The 22,666-nt window shown below is 42.7% G+C and overlaps 1 protein-coding gene across 2 annotated transcripts in view; it reads right to left on the bottom strand.

Annotated features, from left to right (window-relative positions):
- adamts19 (ADAM metallopeptidase with thrombospondin type 1 motif 19) overlaps nt 1-22,666 on the bottom strand; it is a 406,630-nt gene that overhangs the window by 352,216 nt on the left and 31,748 nt on the right. For both annotated transcript variants that reach the window (XM_033017772.1, XM_033017773.1), the window contains 4 exons: nt 17,191-17,363; nt 13,118-13,201; nt 9,563-9,720; nt 7,032-7,075 (listed from right to left, as the gene is read on the bottom strand). In XM_033017772.1, coding sequence (XP_032873663.1) covers nt 7,032-7,075; nt 9,563-9,720; nt 13,118-13,201; nt 17,191-17,363 — 459 coding nt within the window. The remainder of the gene's footprint in view (nt 1-7,031; nt 7,076-9,562; nt 9,721-13,117; nt 13,202-17,190; nt 17,364-22,666) is intronic.

The following is a 22,666-nucleotide window of genomic DNA, read 5'->3' on the forward strand; positions in this document are numbered from 1 at the left end:
TGTTGGCCTTCATAACAAGAGGATTTTAGTATAGGAGTAAAGAGGTTCTTCTGCAGTGGTATAGGGCTCTGGTGAGACCACATCTGGAATATTGTGTACAGTTTAAGTCTCCTAATTTGAGGAAGGACATCCTTGTGATTGAAGCAGTGCAGCGTAGGTTCATGAGATTGATCCCTGGGATGGCGGGACTGTCATATAAGGAAAGATTGAAAAGACTAGGCTTGTATTCACTGGAGTTTAGAAGGATGAGGGAGGATCTTTTAGAAACATATAAAATTATAAAAGGACTGGACAAGCTAGATGCAGGAAAAATGTTACCAATGTTGGGCGAGTCCAGAACCAGGGGCCACAGTCTCAGAATAAAGGTGAGGTCATTTAAGACTGAGGTGAGAAAAAACTTTTTCACCCAGAGAGTTGTGAATTTATGGAATTCCCTGCCACAGAGGGCAGTGGAGGCCAAGTCACTGGATGGATTTAAGAGAGAGTTAGATAGAGCTCTAGGGGCTAGTGGAATCAAGGGATATGGGGAGAAGGCAGGCACGGGTTATTGATAGGGGACGATCAGCCATGATCACAATGAATGGCGGTGCAGGCTCGAAGGGCCGAATGACCTCCCCCTGTACCTATTTTCTATGTTTCTATGTTACCTAGACACCACATGGCCAACTAACCTACGATGTGGCGGAAGATTGGAGTAGTCGAGGAAGTCCATGTGGCCACAGGAAGAATACGCAAGCTCCATGCAGGCAGCACCCAAGGGTAGAATTGAACCCACATCAATAAACCTGCAGTCAATGGCTCTACTAGCTGCGCTGTGAATTAAGTTGTAAAATGATGATTGCCGACTCCAAGTTCTAAGTGGCTGACCTGTGATTCTGGACATACATTACACACTACTTCAACTGATGCATGGTCTGACAAGGGGCAGGTGGTGTCCCACCAATTGCAGCAGCACATGAGCAGATGATTTAAGAGTACACAAAAGTCTAAATAAGGGGGATTATGAAGGTATGAGGACTGAGCTGATCAAAGTTGACTGGGATAGCAGACTCAAGAATAAGACGGTACATGAGCAGTGGTGTACGTTTAAGGGTATACTGTATAACCTTCAAGAAAAATTTATTCCTATGAAGAAAAAAAGGGGTAAGGGTAAGAACAGTCAGCCATGGCTCAGTAAAACTATAAAGGATAGTATTCGGCTGAAGGCAAGGGCATATAAGGTAGCCAGAGATAGTGGGAGGGTAGAGGATTGGGAAGCATTTAAAGGTCAGCAAAAAATAACTAAGAGATTAATTAAGACGGGGAAAATAGACTATGAAAGGAATTTAGCGAACAACATAAAAACTAATAGTAAGAGTTTTTATAGCTATATAAAAAGAAAAAGGGTGGCTAAGGTGAACGTTGGTCCATTGGAGGGTGAGACTGGAGAGTTGTTGGTGGGGAACATGGAAATGGCAAAGGCATTAAACGAGTATTTTGTATCAGTCTTCACCATAGAAGACACAAAAAATATTCCAACGCTGGATAAACAGGGGGCGGTAGGAATGGAGGAGCTAAATACTATTAAGATCACCAAGGAGGTGGTATTAGGGAAATTAATGAGACTGAAGGAGGATAAATCCCCTGGGCCTGATGGATTACATCCAAGGGTCTTGAGGGAGATAGCGGTGGGGATTGTGGATGCATTGGTGATAATTTTCCAAAACTCCCTGGAGGCAGGAACGGTCCCAGTGGATTGGAAAATGGCCAATGTAACACCTATATTTAAAAAAGGAAGTAAACAGAAGGCGGGTAACTATAGACCGGTTAGTCTAACATCGGTGGTGGGTAAAATGTTAGAGACAATTATTAAAGAAACACTAACGGGGCACTTGGATAAACATGACTTCATCGGACAGAACCAGCATGGTTTTGTGAAGGGGAAGTCCTGTTTAACGAATCTGCTCGAATTCTTTGAGGAAGTAACAACCCGGGTGGATAAAGGGGAACCGGTGGATGTGGTATACTTGGACTTCCAAAAGGCTTTTGACAAGGTGCCACATAAGAGACTATTGCTAAAAATAAAAAATTATGGGATTGGGGGTAATATATTAGCATGGGTAGAGGATTGGCTAACAAATAGGAAGCAGAGAGTGGGGATAAATGGTTCATACTCGGGATGGCAACCGGTAACTAGCGGGGTTCCGCAAGGATCGGTGCTGGGACCCCAGTTGTTCACAATTTATATAAATGAGTTGGAGGAGGGAACCAAGTGTAATATATCAAAATTTGCGGACGATACAAAAATGGGAGGAAAAGTAGGGGATGAGGAGGATAGGAAGGGTCTGCAAAAGGATATAGATAAGCTAGGTGAGTGGGCAACAACTTGGCAGATGAAATTTAATACTAATAAATGTGAAGTCATTCACTTTGGGAAAAAAAATGATAGGGCAAGTTATTTTCTAAATGAGGAGGAGCTGCGTTGTAATGCAACGCAAAGGGATCTAGGGGTATTAGTACATGAATCACTAAAAGTTAGTATGCAGGTGCAGCAAGCAATCAGGAAGGCCAATGGAGTTTTGGCCTTTATTGCTAGGGGGATTGAGTATAAAAACACGGAGGTCTTGCTGCAGCTGTACACAGTATTAGTGAGACCACATTTGGAATACTGTGTACAGTTCTGGGGTCCATACTTAAGAAAGGATGTACTAGCCCTGGAGGCAGTGCAGCGAAGGTTTACAAGATTAATTCCTGCAATGAGGGGATTGACATATGAGGAAAGGTTAAGTAGGCTGGAACTCTACTCTTTGGAGTTTAGAAGAATGAGAGGCGATCTCATTGAAACATATAAGATCGTGAGGGGCCTTGATCGGGTGGATGCACCGAGGATGTTCCCAATGATCGGGGAAACTAGAACTAGGGGACATAGTTGCAGAATAAGGGGGGGCTCTTTTAAAACTGAGATGAGGAAGAACTTCTTCACCCAGAGGGTGGTTAATTTATGGAATTCACTGCCCCAGGGAGCAGTGGAAGCAGAAACTTTAAATATATTTAAAACTAAAATAGATGGTTTTTTAGCTGCCAAGGGGATAAGGGGCTACGGGGAGAGGGCAGGGATATGGACCTAGGTATGGTTAGTATAGTAAGACCTGAGTGATCTCCTGGACAAGTGTCGATCGCCTGGATTGGGGTCGGAGAGGAATTTCCCGGATTTTTTTCCCGAATTGGACCTGGGTTTTTATCCGTTTTTTTGCCTCCCCCAGGAGATCACGAGGTTCTTGGGGTGGAGAGGGGTGATAGCGGTATAAAGGGGAGGGTAGTGTCTTGTGTTCTGTGTTTTGTGTCTACTGTTTGTGGGTAAGTGTGTCTGTTTAGTGTTCAGCCATGAGCGAGTGGCGGTGCGGGCTCGATGGACCTGGTGGTCTACTCTCGCACCTACTTTCTATGTTTCTATGTTTCTAAACATGTTATCCTGCGATTGTGGTCATCATCCTCTGCTGTGCCAAAAACACGAGCTACACCTATGAGCAAACTTACTTGCTTCCTCAATACAGTCCAACGTGATGGAAAATTACATCATTCGTAAAGAAGACTGCCAAAGGCTCATTATAAACCATCACAATCCATTTAATGAAAGGCAGCCCAGTGCCAAAATACTGAAGGGTTCAAAGTAAGTAACTCCACACCTCATTGTTCTCTGCAGGTATTCTCCAAATCCAAGTATTTTGTGCCAACAGCAATGCCAAATGCTGCAAACTTCTGATTAAATAACAAAATGACCTGGTGAAAGTGTTGTAATTTGGTGAAGTCTATTCAGTCTGGTGGAATCTGAAGATTATAGAGTCTTTAACAAGCCTGTCAGCAGCTTAAAACAAGATTTTAAAGTTTCAATATTTAAGGGTGCCTAGGGAAAGATTCAAGCTCCCTCAAGCACCTCCAAGAAGTTCAACATTTTAACTGTAGTCAGCAGAGAGCACACATTTCTCTCACCAAATGTCACATTTTAAAATATGAACTACCCGACTTACTTTGAATTGGATGACATCAGCAGAGCTTTGTTTCACGATAACTACTGCGTGAGGGTATCAGGTTTTGTCGTCCAATGTTATCAGAAAGCAGATATCAGACAATTGTCTTGAAAACTTGCTCAGTAATAGAAGGAGTTTTGTTTAACTGGATAATCGATTTAGATACTCCGGCTAAAGAACATGTGTGTTGATTATATCGCACGAACTGTCAAAGGAAGTGGTAGAGGCAGGTAGAATTACAGAGTTTAAAAACATTTGGACAGGAGGTTTGGAACATTTTCAGCCACCATGCAACATTTGAGTGCTGGAGACGTTCCAATGAGCTCATCTTCACCCTCAGGAAAGTTGGGTTCTGACCCTGTCGACCCCACTGGAATTGGCAGTGAAGGACATAAAACCATTTGAACAATCCATGACCTTATAAGGTTATGCACTCGCATCGAACCAAGGCAGCTGGAGAATTAGGGCCTATTCAACTACCAGATTGTTAGAAAATTATCTGGATCAATAATGCACTACAGGGAGATAAATTTGCCACCAATCTGCATTTTGGCCATAATAACTTTAGACCAACACTACTGAAATGGTACTCAAGTCTGTAAATAAGAAATGAGCTAATATTGAGAAACTACTAATGTGCCACAAATGTTGATCTTGTCATGAATGTATACAGAAAATAAAGAAAACATCTCCATCTTTGGCAACTTCCACAGTTGAGTACATTCATTACAATTCTCTGCTCTGAGAACACAAGTAGATTGGCAGATTTTTTAATATTAAAGGAATCAAGAGATATGTGATTAGGGCAACAAAATGGCGCTGAGGTCATTGAGTCATAGAGTCTTACAGCATGGAAACAGGCCCTTCAGCCCAATTTGCCCACCGGCCAACATGTCTCATCTACACTAGTCCTACCTGCCGGCGTTTGGCCCATATCCCTCTAAACCTGTCTTATCCATGTACCTGTCTAAATGTTTCTTAAACATTGCAATAGGACCTGCCTCCCACCCTTTCCCACTCCTACCACCCTCTGCGTGAAAAGTTCACCCCTCAGGTTCCTATTAAATCTTTCCCCCCTCAACTTAAACATATCTCCACTGGTTCTCGATTCCACTACTCCGGGCAAGAGGTAAAATGTCAGGTAAAATGTCTGGCAAAATACAGTGACTGCAGGATAGTTACCTGCAAGTCTCAGTTGCTCAAGGCAACACAGAGCCAAAAGAAAAACTACAAATGCAGGAAATCTGAAATAAAACAGAATGTTGGAAAAACACAACAGGTCAGGCAGCATCTGTGGAAGAGAGACACTAAGTGAATGTTTCAGTTGTGATCTTTCCATCAGAACTCAAAAAAGTTGCAGAGTAGTTGGATTCTTCTCTACCCTATCACACACATTGCATTTTATTTTATCTCCACCCCTCCTTTTTCTCTGCAACTTAAAACACACAAGTTTTCTACCTTTTCCCAGTTCTGATGTAAGGTCATTAACATGAAACATTAACTCTGTTTCTCTACCCACAGATGCTCCCTGACCGGCTGCATATTCCCAGCATTTTCTGTTTTTATATCAAACACGAGTTTACTGCAATGAGAATTAAGTTATCATCTTCACTTTACCTAATCATTAGATGTAGCCTCACGTCAAATGGGTGAATGCACATTTGCAGCCCATTTTACACCGTTCCCCATTATGAAGTCAAAGGAAATAAAAATCAGTTGATATATAGAGTGGCCTGCAAAATGTCAACATCTGCTTAACACCATCATGTAAAGCCAAAATCTATCACAGTGATCCAATTTTTCTTTCACTGCACTATAAATTAAAACAGCAAGCCACAATTCTATTTAGAAAGTGCTTAATATGCAACCCAATGCATCTTCTAAACTGCATTCAAAGCTACATAAATGATGACCAATATGTATATATCATTTATTACACCTGTTCCACAAAGCAATGCAAGTCAAATGCACATGGATAGTTATTTCACAAATTAACAATTGAGATAAGAGCCGAAATGTGATGTTAAGAAACTTATATTTGCTGAAATATTCCCAATTTGTGGGACAAAATAGACATTCTTTCCTCCAAGCTCTAACACAACAATTCATATTACTAATTAGAAAACAAATCTACAGTGTGGACTATGATATTTGCTCCTAACAATGTGGCCTTCTCTATATTGCAACAACCAAATGCAAATTGGACTCTCTTCAAAGATCTTTTGTTCTTTGTAAATTTAATTCTCCGACTCTGACCTTTGCGTTTTAGACGTCCTGTACTGTTGAAGTGTAAGTTGACCTTTCAACCAAGCACATGGCAGCTTAGTTGAAAGATCTCTGTGTATTTCTCTGTGTTGTACAAATTAGAACAGCATTGTTCATCAAAAAGAATTGAGGATGCACACATGTAACGCACATGGATAACATGTATAAGATGTCCATTGAATCAATTAAAATGACATTGCCAATTAAATCACCCAGCTTTTATAGACAATTCTGTCCAAGTCGACTTTATTTGTTCAAGGGCATAATAAATGTCCTGTTACCTGTCAAATGCTTACATGTAACATTAGGACATGCGTATTTTTCCGACAATAATTCTAAATCTGAATAATGTTACATATGGCAAAGTGCCAAGCAATTATGGGAAAAGATTTCCTCTACGCACCAGATGTGGCTGACTTGTACTTTTGAAACAGAGTTACAATTTGGCTATCCCTCACATACAGCAGAATTCATCTTCCTGTGTACCTGTCTATTGCAATATTAACAACAGGAATTTTATAAACACAAAGTTCAAAGCCTAAACTGGACCATGGACATTTGTCAAACTACATGCAATAAATCCATGGCCTAGAAGTGATTTCACACAAAACACCACTTCCGAAATTCAGTTCCTTTCACATCAATGAAGTCCTTTTTTTTTTAGCAGTGGTTTACAATGAACATAGGCATCCCCCGCATGAAACAAAAACTAATTTCTAAATGTCTTAAATTTTTATGCGTTGACATATTTACACTTACCAACAGTGTCACAAGGCTCATCCTTTTGTACACAGAAATCCTTTCTGAAAAGAAAATGAAAATGAAAGTAATGATAATAGAATATAGAATCTCTAACTGCTGATCACATCCACCTAACTATTAAACCCCAACCCATAGCCATGTGTAACCATTCCACTCCTCAACTACGAGCACACTTCTGACTTTTACCCCCATCTCCAACCCAGCCCAACTACCAGTGAACCACCGTTTCATCCATCCTGATTATTGATCAACATTGATCTGCACCTTTCCAATTTTCATCCTCGGGCCAATCTCCTTTGCAACCTCCCCTGGACATAACATTAACTCAGACTGACCTGGTTCCCTTTCCTTGTACAAGACTCACTCAGAAGCATTACTCCATTTGTTTGTAGTGTCCCGCAAACTATACACTTGTTTACCAGCTACACTACGAATGGTTAATGCAAACTTGCAGGTCCTAGCCAGTTTCTAGACATCCACATTAAAACTTCCAAAGATTTCTATTTAACCTCAAAATCTCTCTAATCATGCCTTAGGGTAGCTGGATCAAAACAAAAAAAAACACAGAGTTAAAACACAATGAATATTCCGGTCTGAAGAAGGGTTTCGGCCCGAAACGTCGCCTATTTCCTTCGCTCCATAGATGCTGCTGCACCCGCTGAGTTTCTCCAGCACTTTTGTCTACCTTTTATTTATTTCGTTTTAGTTTAGAGAAACAGCGCGGAAACAGGCCCTTCGGCCAACCGGGTCCGCGCCGACCAGCGATCCCCGCATATTAACACTATCCTACACAATAGGAACAATTTTTACATTTACCAAGCCAATTTACCTACATACCTGTACGTCTTTGAAGTGTAGGAGGAAACAGATGATCTCGGAGAAAACCTACGCGGTCACGGGAGAATATACAAACTCCGTACAGACAGCACCCGTAGTCGGGATGGAACCTGGGTCTCCGGAACTACAAGCGCTGTAAGGCAGCAACTCTACTGCTGCGCCACCATGCCGCCCATTCTTCATTTATTCTTCAAATGCAATTTATTTCCATGTGCAAATTGCATCTTTCACCTGCAATCTATATCGCTTATCTATTATATCTTCCCAGTTCCTTATAGTCCTCCCAATAGTTTATCAAATCACTTCTATTGCACCATCAAAGTTTAGAGCTACTTTCAGTTAGCACAGTATCATTCTATAGTTTTACTGCACCAGCTATAACAAGCCAATCAAAACTGAATACCATTAATTAATGTGTCCATAACATCGCTTTCCTGAAACTTGGAATTTTATCTTAACATCACTGCTTGCTGCAACCTCTAAATTTAAAGAAAGCCTTGGGCAGCTAAATAGTGAAATTTTACACCTGTCCAAAGCCCATAAAATGAGCATGATAAATTTCAATTTCTATCTCCATGTGCTTTTGAGATGTTTTCATGTCTTTTGATTCTTAACTATTCTGCCAAACAGAACAGCTTCTCAAACTTGTACTCTGTGTGGCTCCTTCGTGAATTTAACATTCACCGCAGGGTTTTTGTTCAAATTCATCTATTCCAACAAGATCAATCTCTACTTCTTCAGTCTAACTAGGTCTCTCAACCATGGGATCATTACTTAAATCTCTTTACTCCTTCTAAGGCCTTCACATCATCCAATTCTACCCCACCACTTTCAACAATTTATTCTTATTCATACACCCAGATCTCAGTTCCTATAATATTTTTACAATTGTGCCCTCTAGTTCACATTGCCTCTACTTGGTCTTCACAGTAAAATGTAATGCTTGCCAAGTTTCTGCGTTAAACTTAATATTCCCTTTACACTAATGTCCAAATCCTCTTGGTTTATTAATTTCTCCTCTCAGTAAAATACACGCCAAATGTTATGCCGTGAACAAATGTGAAAACTATGTCTTGCATGCCCATGTACAAGTTATTAATTTACATTGAGTATTGCCAAAAATGACTCCGGAGGAACATTCTGTGGTCTGAACAACAACCAACTCCTACTCCTCTCCATTTCCTGTCAGGCCGTTAACTTTCACTTTATGCTGCTACTGTTCTTTTATTCAAGACAGACACAAGGAACTGCGGATGCTGGAATCCCAAGCGCTTGAGTATTTGTGACGTTCCGCAAGGCGGAGGAGAGTGTTGTTACAAGTGAACTGATTGGCTCTCTAACTGAAGAAGGGTCCCGACCCGAAATGTCACCTATCCCTGGCCTCCAAAGAGATTGCCTGACCTGCCGAGTTACTCCAGCACTTCGAGTTGTGCTCTTTAATTCAATCTTTATGATAAGTCTAGTATGCAACACTCTAAGAAATATATTTTGAAAACACCAGATCAACATTATTTTACTCAACAACTGCTAAAGTCTAAAGTAAAAGTCTAAAGTGTACCCTTTCTGCTCTATTGCAAAATTTCTAACACATTAAACACAATTGTCCTTCAACTGATCCATGCTGGCTTTCTTTAATTGTCCAAATGATTGTTAATGCGGTAGTCAAAATTAATGCTGTTTGCCAGTGTTACCTTGTTATCAGGATGGCTGAATCAATGGCAGGTAAATCTTCTCTCCAACTACTGGACATATCGCTATTATAATAATTTTTCTTGCCAAATTCTTCATGCTGCCATTTGCAGAAACTTTCCAACATCTTCTCCCCATGGTGACCTATATAAAGGTCTTCCTGTAAAGAAAGAACAGTTGTTTATTTAACTTAAACACATTTTTCTTCCTCTAGTCTATGTTTAGAAATAAGACCCCGAGGTACATCATTGAAACATGTGCAACTGGTGATATTTAAAGCTTAGATCAAATTACATTCAGCTCCACAACATGTATGCCTCCATTTCAACCTCAAAAGTATGGATTCCCACCACTTACAGGGCTCGAAATTAGCGGTTGCCTGGGTGCCACTGACCACCCAAAGTGCCGCCGGGCAACCTAAACACCGAGTCATTTTGCCCGGCTTGGCACGCAGATACTGGTTGATACCGAAGATAGACACAAAAAACTGGAGTAACTCAGCAGGTCAGGCAGCATCTCTGGAGAAAAGGAACGTGACGTTTTGTGTCGGCGACGGCTGTAATGCATGGGAAAGATACTAAGTGTGGCGTGACGGAAGGTCGGACGAATGACGGGTCCCGAACAGCAGCAGCAGCAGCGGCGGCGACGTCGGCTCCAAAGCCTCCTCTCTCCTCCCGCCTCCCGCCCGCCCTGTTAGCGGCCGCTGCCCGCCACTCCGCCAACGGCGCTTTCAAAACAAACCCTCCTGCAGGCCGAGGCCAGGAGGAGGGAGGAAGGGAGGGGGTGGCCCCCTAACGCCGTCTGAAGCATCTGCACCGCTCGGCCCTGCACCTTCCTGTTGGTTGGCGGAGGCGGTGGCGAGGAGATCCCAACTGCCTCTCACTTTGGCGGCGGCACTTGGCGATGGACAAGCTTGGGGGGGGAGGCGGCAAGGGGGACATGTTTCCCCCTGTTTTGAGAGGTCCCCACCCACGCCCAGGGGTGGCCAGAGACGTCGGGAGTCAGATGGGAGCGGTGCCCCCAGGCCCACAGCCAGCGCAGAGAAGCAGCGCTAAATCCAGCTCAACTCTGCCTGGCTCGCCAGGTTATCCCTGCCTGTATTTACGGGAAATATGTCATCAGTCCAGGTATGACCAGGCGAGCCAGGCAGAGTTGAGCTGCATTTAGCGCTGGATTGAGCTGAAATTACCGTTCACAGGGACTCCGAAGCCTAACGCGTGAGTGTGAGTGTGCGCATGGCCGCCAAGATATTGTGTTCCCCCTGTCCCCCGGTCCCCTCCATATTTTGATAGCGATTTCCGTGCCTGATTGTTGTCCGAGGAGCGCTGACCTTCCTTCCCACCATCTCTGCCCCTTCCTCTCTCTCTCTTGTACACCATCTCCACCCCCCTTATCCTGAGACCCCTCTTCTCCATCCCACGCTGATCCCCATTCCTGCCTCTATTCAGTCCTCACTGACATCCCGTGTGCTCCCCTCCTCATCTACTCTCCCCCCCAACTATTCATCCTGCATTGATCTCCCTATCCACCTCGCATTGATTCTCCTGCCACTCCCCATCAATCCTACACTGGTCCTCCAATTGATCCTGTACTGACCTCCCTTCCCATCCATCCCGCACTGCTCCACCCCTTCATCCTGCACTGCTGCCCCCATCCATCCTGCACAGTTCCCCCCATTCAATCCCACTGTCATCCCCCCGCGCTCTCCCCTCACAATTTTACCTACTCCAACCAACACGCACTAATTTCACCTGCCATCAATCCATCACCGACAGATTCTCAACCCCACACACCCCAACCCCCCACCTCAAACAACCCCCCCCCCCCCACCCACTCCCACCATGTCCCAGACATACTGCCACTTTCACCACCCCCCCCCCCCCCCCCCCCCAAAAACCCCCACCGCATTACCACTCTGCACGATTCACACCCCGCACCCCCCCTCTCCGACCCTACTGTATGGAAAGTCTTCAGAGCGAACATTGACTATGTTTGATAACGGAATGCAATCAATTGTGTTTTAATTCCCAATGTTATTATTTGTTTTAATCTATAACGTTGGATTAATTAAATTGTGAACATGTGAAACATTAAAACCGCAGTGTTCGATTGTCACTGCTACCGTTGACACGTTATTACAGAATTCATTTTAACGGCAAATCAATGCTTAATATGGAGTATCAGTACTGCAGTTATTTAATGAGCAACATTCACAACTATACGTTGGATTTATCCAGGTTTTACTTCTACAATCAGTCATATACATCACAAATTTGGTCAGGAGATATTACAGTTGAAATTTTAATATTAATTCTGAAGTGGGAATGATGGAAAAAGCGGTTATCAACAATTTTGTTTTTTAATTTGTTGCTTACAAACTGGGTATCTTCATTGTTGTTCACAACACATACATCTAATCTGAATGTCCGGTAATGTGGCGTCTTGACACCTTTAAATATATTACCAAAAGAATATTTGCTGCATTTATGTCCTTTGGCCATCTATTGTTAGTTAGTGTAATGTTTAACCTGTCAGGTGGGTATAGTCAGTTTTAACAGCTATTATCATAAAATGACTTTAGAAAATTCCTTGCAACCTGTATATTTTGTTGTGGATAAATTATGTGGGAAGCGAGAGTGTTTCTGTACCAATAGCAATAACAACCCATGCTATGGCCATGTCATTTTTGGTCCTTCACAGAAAACATGCTTGCATCAATCTGTAGTGTGCATGGTTAGACATATATGTTATCATGGTCCAGGATTTATTGACACAAGTTGATCATACGCTGAAGAATCCAACCACATTTTTGTTTGGAAGTGGAAAGAAATAATAAAAATTACATTCATTGCAATGTGTAAAAAGAGTTGAGATATTGTATCATAATTTTGCTGCATGTCGTTGTGGTATATATCATGTCTTGATTGGTTGAATAAAAAAAGCAGAGAAATTGAATATCTAAATGAGCACAACTAATTGACAACTACCTTTGAACTCAGAAATGTTGATAGCTTTACATGTGCGTGGTGTTGTTGGAAAGTGCAAAGAAAGGCTATTTATACACCCGTGATTGGGTGTTTATTGGTGGCATGAGGCAAATGACTGGACAAGCAACAAAGCCTTTACAAACCCAGTGCTAATTTATGATATTATTCTTACCCGATCAACTGAGAACGTAAAGCCAAGGAAAAAGATAAAGTAAAACAATGCAACTCGTTCCAAATGTTAAGTAGTTCCCCCACCACAGAAAATTAATTTATTGCTAGCGTAGATCAGGAGGAAAATGATACTTTGTGAGAATATTCGCAGCAGCGTGTATAAGAATGCACCTTACAATTCTGAACAGATTAATGAGTCAAGGGATTCTTACAACTTTGCTGACTAATTTACACGTACACATCTTGGACCTATTCTGAGAAAAATACTACATAAACAGACATGCATGGACAAGCAGTTTAAGAGACACGCAAGGATAATTTCACTATATTTCACTATAAAATATGATTCTACACAAACTGACACTTTGTTTCTTTAACTCCAGTATTAATTTTTCTTACCGGACTCTCGTGAAGCAGAACAAGTTTTGTCACTCGAAGATTCATTTGAATGCCAAGACTCTTATGCTGGAAAAGATTGAAAACCTAAAAAAGGAATTTGCACTTAAAGCTGATGCATAGATCTTTAAAAACATTAATCACTATTACAGGTCAAATTTACAACTGAACAAATAGTAAAAATGTCCTGGTAGCAATAACAATACCAAAGCGACAAGGAATTTCAATATTTTAAATTTATTCGGACATATTACCTTCCATACATAGAGTCATAGAGTGATACATTGCGGAAACAGGCCCTTCGACATAACTTGCCCACACCGGCCAACATGTCCCAGCTACACTAGTCCCACCTGCCTTCGCTTGGTCCATATCCCTCCAACCTGCCCTATCCATGTACCAGTCTAACTGTTTCGTAAATGTTGGGATAGTCCCAGCCTCAACTACCTCATCTGGCAGCTTGTTCTATACACCCACCACCCTTTGTGTGAAAAAGTTACCCCTCAGATTCCTATTAAATCTTTTCCCCTTCACCTTGAACCCATGTCCTCTGGTCCTTGATTCTCCTACTCTGGCCAAGAGACACTGCGCATCTACCCAATCGATTCCTCTCATGATTTTATACACCTCTATAAGATCACCCCTCATCCTCATGCGCTCCAAGGAATGGAGACACAGCCTACTCAACCTCTCCCTATAGTTCGCACCCTCTAGTCCTGGCAAAATCCTCATAAATCTTTTCTGTACCTTTTCAAGCTTGACAATATCTTTCCTATAACATGGTGCCCAGAACTGAACACAATATTCTAATTGCGGTGAATTTACATTAATCTATGAGTGTTTCTGGTCTGTATTTATCTTTAAGCATCTGAGCAGTTCCTTGAAAAGTTCAAATTCTTTCTTAATGGAAGTTCACAATAATAATGTTAACCTTTCCTTCCATCAGGAACTAATGGTTTGTGGGACACTTTATTTTCTTCACAATGGAAATATAATGTGGGCTGAGGAATAAGGAGTTTAAGTTTTTAAAGAACATATAACCATATAACAATTACAGCACGGAAACAGGCCATCTCGGCCCTTCTAGTCCGTGCCGAACACTTACTCTCACCTAGTCCCATCTACCTGCATTCAGACCATAACCCTCCATTCCTTTCCCGTCCATAAACCTATCCAATTTATTTTTAAATGGTAAAATCGAACCTGCCTCCACCACTTCCACTGGAAGTTCATTCCGCACAGCTACCACTCTGAGTAAAGAAGTTCCCCCTCATGTCACCCCTAAACTTCTGTCCCTTAATTCTCAAATCATGTCCTCTTGTTTGAATCTTCCCTACTCTCAATGGAAAAAGCTTATCCACGTCAACTCTGTCTATTCCTCTCATCATTTTAAAGACCTCTATCAAGTCCCCCCTTAACTTTCTGCGCTCAATGAATCAACTGACACAAAAATGATGGGGAGGCAGGTTGGGAAAGTCACCATACTCCCAGGTAATCAAGGACAAAGAGTTCTGCATCTTTCGTACAAATGGACAGTGTGAATGGTTTGGATTTCAAGAAGAGTGAATAAGATCTGTGTATAATTAAATGCTGTTAAGTACTGATTCTGAACAGAATTACAACAAGCATGCCAGAAATAACCACATATGCACATAAAGAACACAGTAGTGCTCCTTCATGCTTATTTTTAATCCTTTGTGAGACTTGGGCATGACTGACACGAACCATAATTGATGCTTTTCTCTAATTAACCTCAGAAAGCTTTTCCAAACTGCATTTATGAAGTGTTCCTGCATCATAGAACATAGAGCAATGCAGCACAAGAACAGGCCCTTCGGCCCACAATGTCTGTGCTGAACATGATGCCAAGATCATCTCTTATCTACCTGTGCATTATCCTTATCCCTCCATTCCCAGCATATCAAAAAGCATCTTAAATGCCACTATCGTACCTGCCTCAGCCACCAACCCTGGCAGCACATTCCAGGCACTTATCACCCTCTATATAAAAAGGTTGCCCCGCACAAATCCTTTAAACTATGTCCCCCTCACCTTAAATGCCTCGAGTATTTGAATTTTCCATCCTGATCACAGGTTCTGACTGTCTACCCTATTTATGCCTAATGGAGCTATTGTAATTTATTTCCATGTCAGTGTATCCAAATCGTGGAGAACATAGGAATGCTTCCCTACCCGATAATACACAACCTGGTCTGGGAGTTACAAAAGTTGCTAATATTTGTCTTGTTGATGGTACACATAATGAGCGAATGGATGGAATACTTAAGATGATTTATAAGGTGCCAAACAAGAGCATCGCTTTACGATGGATGTTGTACACTTCCAAACAAATGGAGAATATTCCAACATGCCAGTAAAATGGCCTTAAGAAATCAGAAATTGTGTTTGTGCAAGTCCACAACTAGATAACATGCAGGCTCTCATCTGCTCTCACAGTGACAATATTGTATGGCTGATCCACTACATTTTCCAGATATCCCTCATGAAAGAAGTGCTATTTAATGTCTAAGAGATCTGGTTAGATTCTCACTTATGGGAGATGGTCAAGGTGGTGCGGTACAAACATTACCTGCCATCTATTTGCTTAAGCCTTATTGTTTCCAGGACTTTCTGCGTGATTGCATGGACTGTTTCATTGTCTGAGGAACAGCAAATGGAATGGAATACTGTGCACTCATCAGTAAACACTATGATGATGGAAAGTCATTAATAGGGTAGTTGGAGATGGGTGGACCAGTATATTTGCCCTGAGAAACTCATGTCCGGCAGTAAAACAATTGGCCTCCAACAAGTACAACTATCTTCCAACCAGTTTCCCCTTGATTCCTATTGACTTCAGATTCTTGATGTCTGATCATTCTCACTTCAATCTTCCATGATTTTTCAAGCCTATAACCTAGGGTGTTTAACAATGTAACTGATGACAGAAATCATATCAGAGTGTACTGTGGCATTGGCTCATCAAACTTTGAGCTCAGCACCAGTTATACCAGTATAAATCAAGGTTACAATTTATAGTGACCTCTAATGCAGTGTCCAGCAGCTTATCTGTTTAATCCATGAGATGTAGAGATGTGGGAGGGTTTTTGGAAGACCAGAATCTGCAAGATATGCAACAAAAGCTACTGCAAAATTCCTTGACACAGTGATCATTATTCCAGGAGGGAGACATTAATGGGAGGTGGGCAGATCCTGCAATGCCACAATCCCCCCCCCCCCCCCCCCCCACCCCCACCCTTCTTTACTCAGAGTGGTAGCTGTGCGGAATGAGCTTCCAGTGGAAGTGGTGGAGGCAGGTTTGATTTTATCATTTAAAAATAAATTGGATAGGTTTATGGACGGGAAAGGAATGGAGGGTTATGGTCTGAATGCAGGTAGATGGGACTAGGTGAGAGTAAGTGTTCGGCACGGACTAGAAGGGCCGAGATGGCCTGTTTCCGTGCTGTTATTGTTATATGGTTATATATGGTTATATGTTCTTTAAAAACTTAAACTCCTTATTCCTCAGCCCACATTATATTTCCATTGTGAAGAAAATAAATGCCACAATCCCCCTCCCCCCACCCCCCGTCCATTTTTGTGCTAGTCCACAACTATTCTGCTCGGTTGTGGTAAACCCCCTGGCCTGGAAACTCCTCTCCCTGAACAAAAGTGTTCTGACCTGAAAAGTCAGAAACGTTTGTGCTAGTCCACAACTATCCTGCTCGACTGAATGTCTACTTCAAACCTGCTTCTTGACAAACTGATGGGGAATACTTGGAGGCAACTGAACTGAGTCGCAGAGTAATAAAAATGATAGAGGTTTACAACACAACAGGAAACCACTTCACCCGTAGCAACTAAAACAGGTTTTCTGCTAAACTCCATTTCACAGATCTCAGTCCACTGCCATGTGGTATTTATCTAGGTACATTTTTAAATGTGATTATGGTTTCAGCTTCCACCACTATTATATGCACTTCATTTTGCAGTTAGCTTTGAAGGTTTTTTTTAAAAATTTTAAACAATGCCATGCATAATATAATTCTAAAAAATTAGCTGTAATTCATTCTCACCATATTCATCACAGTCAGGATAAATCTCCTGACAGCATCAGCTCCATGATAGTTGACCATTGCTGTGTCAGCAACGACGAGAGTTTCCACGTTATAGTCAGGAGATAATTTATATGTGTATCTCCGGCCTCTTCCTCTATCCAATTGTCTTTTGCTTTTGGGTCTCCTCTTGTCTATAAAGAAAAGTTATTGGTGAAATGTCAAAGGTCATAACAAGAAGAAAAAGCAATGTTTTATTTCTTTGACCTCGAGAATAAATTCTGAAGCAATTAGGGCAGCACAATGGCGCAGCGGTAGAGTCACTGTCTTACAGCGCCAGAGACCCAGGTTCGATCCTGACTATGGATGCTGCCTGTATGGAGTTTGTACATTCTATTCTCCTTATAACCTGCGTGGGTTTTCTCCTGGAAGCTCCGGTTTCCTCCCACACTCCCAAGACGTACAGGTTTGTAGGCTAATTGGCTTGGTAAAATTGGAAATAGTTCCTAGTATGTGTTGGATAGTGTTAGTGTGCGGGGATCGCCGGTCGGCACTGACTCGGTGGGCTGAAGGGACAGTGTCCCCGTTGTATCTCTAAACTAAACTAAACTAAACAATTTGATGAGCATTAGAACGCCACCTTACACCAAAAGGCTGCAGCTCATTCACCATCCCAGCAGGACTTCCAGTATGCATTGCCACAGTTGGCAGCTAAAATACTACCTTTGTATGAAACCAGCTGATAACAAATGAATGTTAACAGCTGCAGTGAGATAATTTGTGGGCTACGTCTTTTTGCTATCCTTCCTGGAGGTTAAAAAGAAATGATTGATTTACCCTGGAGCTGAAAGTAAAGCTGTCAGTTGAACAAATGTATCTTTGAAAATAGTGATAGGCCATCTTTTATGTCAACTTAAAAGAGCACTGAGAGCCTCACCTCAGCTTAATGTCCCATCTGAAAGGCAGCAGTTCTGAGAGTGTAGCACCCTGAGAACACTGCCCTATCTGCCTCGATTTTTGCCCTTAAATCGCTCCAATGAATGTAACCCAGAACATACCCTCATTGAAAGAGCACTTGCAATTTGCTACAATTATTTCTACCTTCAGGACCTGATAGAGAAGATAAAAGCAGCACTTGCTGGGACATCAGAGAGATTAGTGCCAGATCCCTAAAAACAGTCAAAAATATGAGGAATATAATTCAGTGATTGTTTTATTTTCCCTCATCACTTCGTGACCAGGGAATCCAAAACATGCCGTTACAGCAGATTGAATCAGTCTAGCCACCGATGCAATAGAAATGCAAGCAGTTCCCTTATGGAAATGCAGGAATTAATTTATTCAGGTAGATCTCTCAGGGAAAGGCTGAAGAGATACCTTGTGGAATATATGAATAAAGGGCGTCACAGTGGCGCAGCAGTAGAGATGTTGCCTTACAGTGCCAGAGACGCATGTTCGATCCAGGATGGACAGAGTTTGTACGTTCTCCCCATGACCACTTGGATATTCTCCAGAAACTCCGTTTTCCTCCCACACTCCAAAGATGTACTGGTTTGTAGGTTAATTGGCTTCGGTAAAAATTGTAAATTGTCCCTAGTGCTTATGTACAGGGATTACTGGTTGGCGCAGACTCGGTGGGCCGAATGTCCTGTATTTCAACACTAAACTAAATGAATGACAAAGATGTCTGGTGAAGGGAACTTTTGACGTCTATTTGCAACACATTAGTTAAGGTTCAGAAAAAAAATGCTTTTCTTCAGTTTCTTTAGCCTCACAGCAGAAGAAAAACAGTGGGAATTCTACAGATAAATTGAAGTTTGTGATAGCAGGGGATTTAAAGAGGGAGATAGATTTTCTTTCCCCAGATTCATTGATTTCACCACCAGTTTTCAGTTTTTAAATATGTTTATTAAAATTTATCAATCCTTTGATATTAAACACACTCCTTTGATTTTGACAGAGGATGGGGAATCTGTGGCAGATTGTCACAGATGGCTGTGGAGGCCAAGTCAATGGATATTTTTAAGGAAGAGTCCCTGTCCCACTTAAGTGTCCTTGGCACGCTAATTACGTGAGCTCGTGGTCGCGTTGAGCTGCGACGGTCCCGCGAAGGTTGCGCGCGATTTCATGCACCCGCACAGCCGTCTGGAGCGCGTGATGTCATTTGAAGATGGACACAAAATGCAGGAGTAACTCAGCGGGCCCGGCAGCATCTCTGGAGAGAAGCAATGGGTGACGTTTCGTGTCGAGACTCTTCTTCAGTCTGAAAGAAGGGTCTTGACCTGACGCGTCACCCATTGCTTCTCTCCAGAGATGCTGCCGATCCCGCTGAGTTACTCCAGCATTTTGTGTCTATCTTCAATATTCTTGGCCCCGCTCTGGGAGTAGAAGTGGGGGCGGATTCGGACCGCAACGGCCGTAAGCCCAAGGCCGAGTTCGGCGATCGTTTGCCTGCTTCTGCTGCTGTTGGAGGAGAGACATTGCGTCGCGTCAGGGTCTTGGGCCTGTTCCACTTTGGCCGTCAGTTACGCGACAGGCCGTTGGCGCGCAAAGATTTTGTTCGCTACAAAAATTTCGGAGCCCCGCTTGATGTCACGAATAACTACATACCCCTCCGCGCTTCTCAGTGGGACCGGCTCCGCGCGGCCATACGATGCCCGTGCGCCTCAACACGATGACGAGGTTGCGTAATTTGCGTGCCAAGGACACGTAAGTGGGACCCTTAAGGGTGACAAGGGTTATGGATAAAAGGCAGGAGAATGAGGTTGAGAGGGAAAGATAGATGAACCATGATTGAATGGCAGAGTAGACTTGATGGGCAAAATGCTCCTATAGATTATGACCAGCTTCACCACTTAATGCGTGCCAAAAAGGTGGCTAGTTTCAAAACAATCTAGTTCAAGACATGTCTACAGAAAATACAAAGGATTATTGTGCAGGACTGAAATGGTTTGGATCAAAGGGGCGGCACAGTGACACAGCTGGTAGAGCTCCTGCCTCACTGCACCAGAGACCCAGTATCAATCTTAACTTCAGGTGATGACTGTGTGGAGTTTGGATGTTCCTCTTGTTGTGACTACACAGCTTTACTCTGGTTTCCCCCCACATCCCAAAGACGTGTGGTTAATTGGCCTCTGTATATTGACCCTTGTGTGAAGAATGGATGTTAAAATGGGAAAACATAGATCTAGTGTTAACAGGTGATCAATGGCCAGCATGGACTCGATGGGCTGCAGGACCTGTTTCATACTTCCTGTCCAACCTAAACTAAAAGGATAATTCATCTTTATTTAATGGATTTCCTTTTAGATAGTATTGTAATCTTTGGATGGAAGAGTTAGATAACAAATTAGTTATATTAAAGAAGTTAGATAATGACATCTAAGATAGTTAGATAAGACATTAATGGGTCAATAATTGGTCTCATCATCATTTAAAATTATGTTATTATGCACTGATGAGCACCTCTGAAAAAATCACTGAGATGTGAATAAATCTAGTGCACAACAAAGGGTTTTTATTTTGATCTTTTACCATCATTCACTGGTCTTCCAGTTAGCAAGAACCAATAAGTAAATAGTCATGTGCAATTTTTTTTGTCATCATTGTTGCTTGCTTTGAAAATTGCAAGGTTGTAAATTAAGTGAAATAGCATTGAGAACAATAGTGGTAAAGCATTTCAAAGCATGATAAAAATAGGAGCATACAATAATGTTTTTTTTTAATATCATTTATAACATCAAAATTATCTCTATCTATATCTACCTATCCATCTATATACTATTAAAAGTCTGTGGCTGCCGTCTGGCTGCCTTTCTGCCTTTTGATTCGTTCCCAGTACTCGCGGATGTCCAATCGGAATGGCCGATGCTCGCAGATGTCCAATCGGAATGGCCGATGCTCGCAGGCGTCCAATCGGAATCTGCCGGCTGCATTTCTTCCTTTGATTCATTGCCGCGCCGAATCCAGACGCTCAATCTCCGACATCATTTCCATTTCGGTAGAGATTTTGCTTTTCTTTCTAAGTGTCCGCTCCTCATTACATTTCGTCGTCTTTAAGTACCCGTTTTTCATCGATTCCTTCTCCCCCCCCCACTCACTCATGTTGTCGCCTCCTGCTGGCCAGCGACTATAAAGGCTGCTGGTGCCCGCATCTCAACCTCGAGAGACGCCATTTAAAAACGGCCTTTCGGGAACGGCTTTACTTCGAGGACCACGTCTCCCGTGGGGGCTACGGGTAGGGAATGGCTGCTTTGGGGGATTATACTTTTAAAACTCTGTGTGTGGGGGTGCTTGGTGTGTGTGATGCCGCCCCGCCCCCCCCCCCCCCCATCCATCGCACGTTGGGCATTATACTTTGGGGGACAGGTTGCGTTGGGGGACCAGGCCTCCCGTGGGGGCTATGGGTGAGTGGTTGAATATTGCATTGGGGGAACGGGTTGCATTGGGGGACCAGGCCTCCCATGTGACAGGGACCTAATGGGTCTCACTTGGTCTAGTATCTATATTACTAAATCTCTGATCTTGACCGCTTTTGGCCCACTGTGCTGCGATTTCCGACAGAATGCCGCCACCTACGGCCGTCATTTTTGGCCACCTCGCTCAGAGCCCCCCTCCGCCTTACGGGAGTGGAGGATTTTTCCCATCGATGACAAATCAGAGAGATATTAATGTTTTTTTTTTTTTAAATCACCATTCTGCTGCCCCTGCTGGAGGGAGGGGGAGGGACTATAAAACCAGGAAGTGGTGTGCCTCACTCAGTCTCTGCAAGATGGATGAAGCCAAGGGTCACGTCTCTCTGAGCTCTGAATAACACTGAACAAATGTCTACGCAACTGTGAGTACCCTTAATGTGGTTTGAAAATGAAAACAAAGAAACATAGAAACATAGAAATTAGGTGCAGGAGTAGGCCATTCGGCCCTTCGAGCCTGCACCGCCATTCAATATGATCATGGCTGATCATCCAACAGTATCCCGTACCTGCCTTCTCTCCATACCCTCTGATCCCCTTAGCCACAAGGGCCACATCTAACGCCCTCTTAAATATAGCCAATGAACTGGCCTCAACTACCCTCTGTGGCAGAGAGTTCCAGAGATTCACCACTCCACATTCACCAAGTTTTCTCATCTCGGTTTTAAAGGATTTCCCCCTTATCCTTAAGCTGTGACCCCTTGTCCTGGACTTCCCCAACATCGGGAGCAATCTTCCTGCATCTAGCCTGTCCAACCCCTTAAGAATTTTGTAAGTTTCTATAAGATCCCCTCTCAATCTCCTAAATTCTAGAGTATAAACCAAGTCTATCCAGTCTTTCTTCATAAGACAGTCCTGACATCCCAGGAATCAGTCTGGTGAACCTTCTCTGCACTCCCTCTATGGCAATAATGTCCTTCCTCAAATTTGGAGACCTAAACTGCACGCAATACTCCAGGTGTGGTCTCACCAAGACCCTGTACAACTGCAGTAGAACCTCGCTGCTCCTATACTCAAATCCTTTT

The sequence above is a fragment of the Amblyraja radiata genome, chromosome 3, assembly GCF_010909765.2.
Source record: "Amblyraja radiata isolate CabotCenter1 chromosome 3, sAmbRad1.1.pri, whole genome shotgun sequence".
NCBI classification, from domain to species: Eukaryota; Metazoa; Chordata; class Chondrichthyes; order Rajiformes; family Rajidae; genus Amblyraja; species Amblyraja radiata.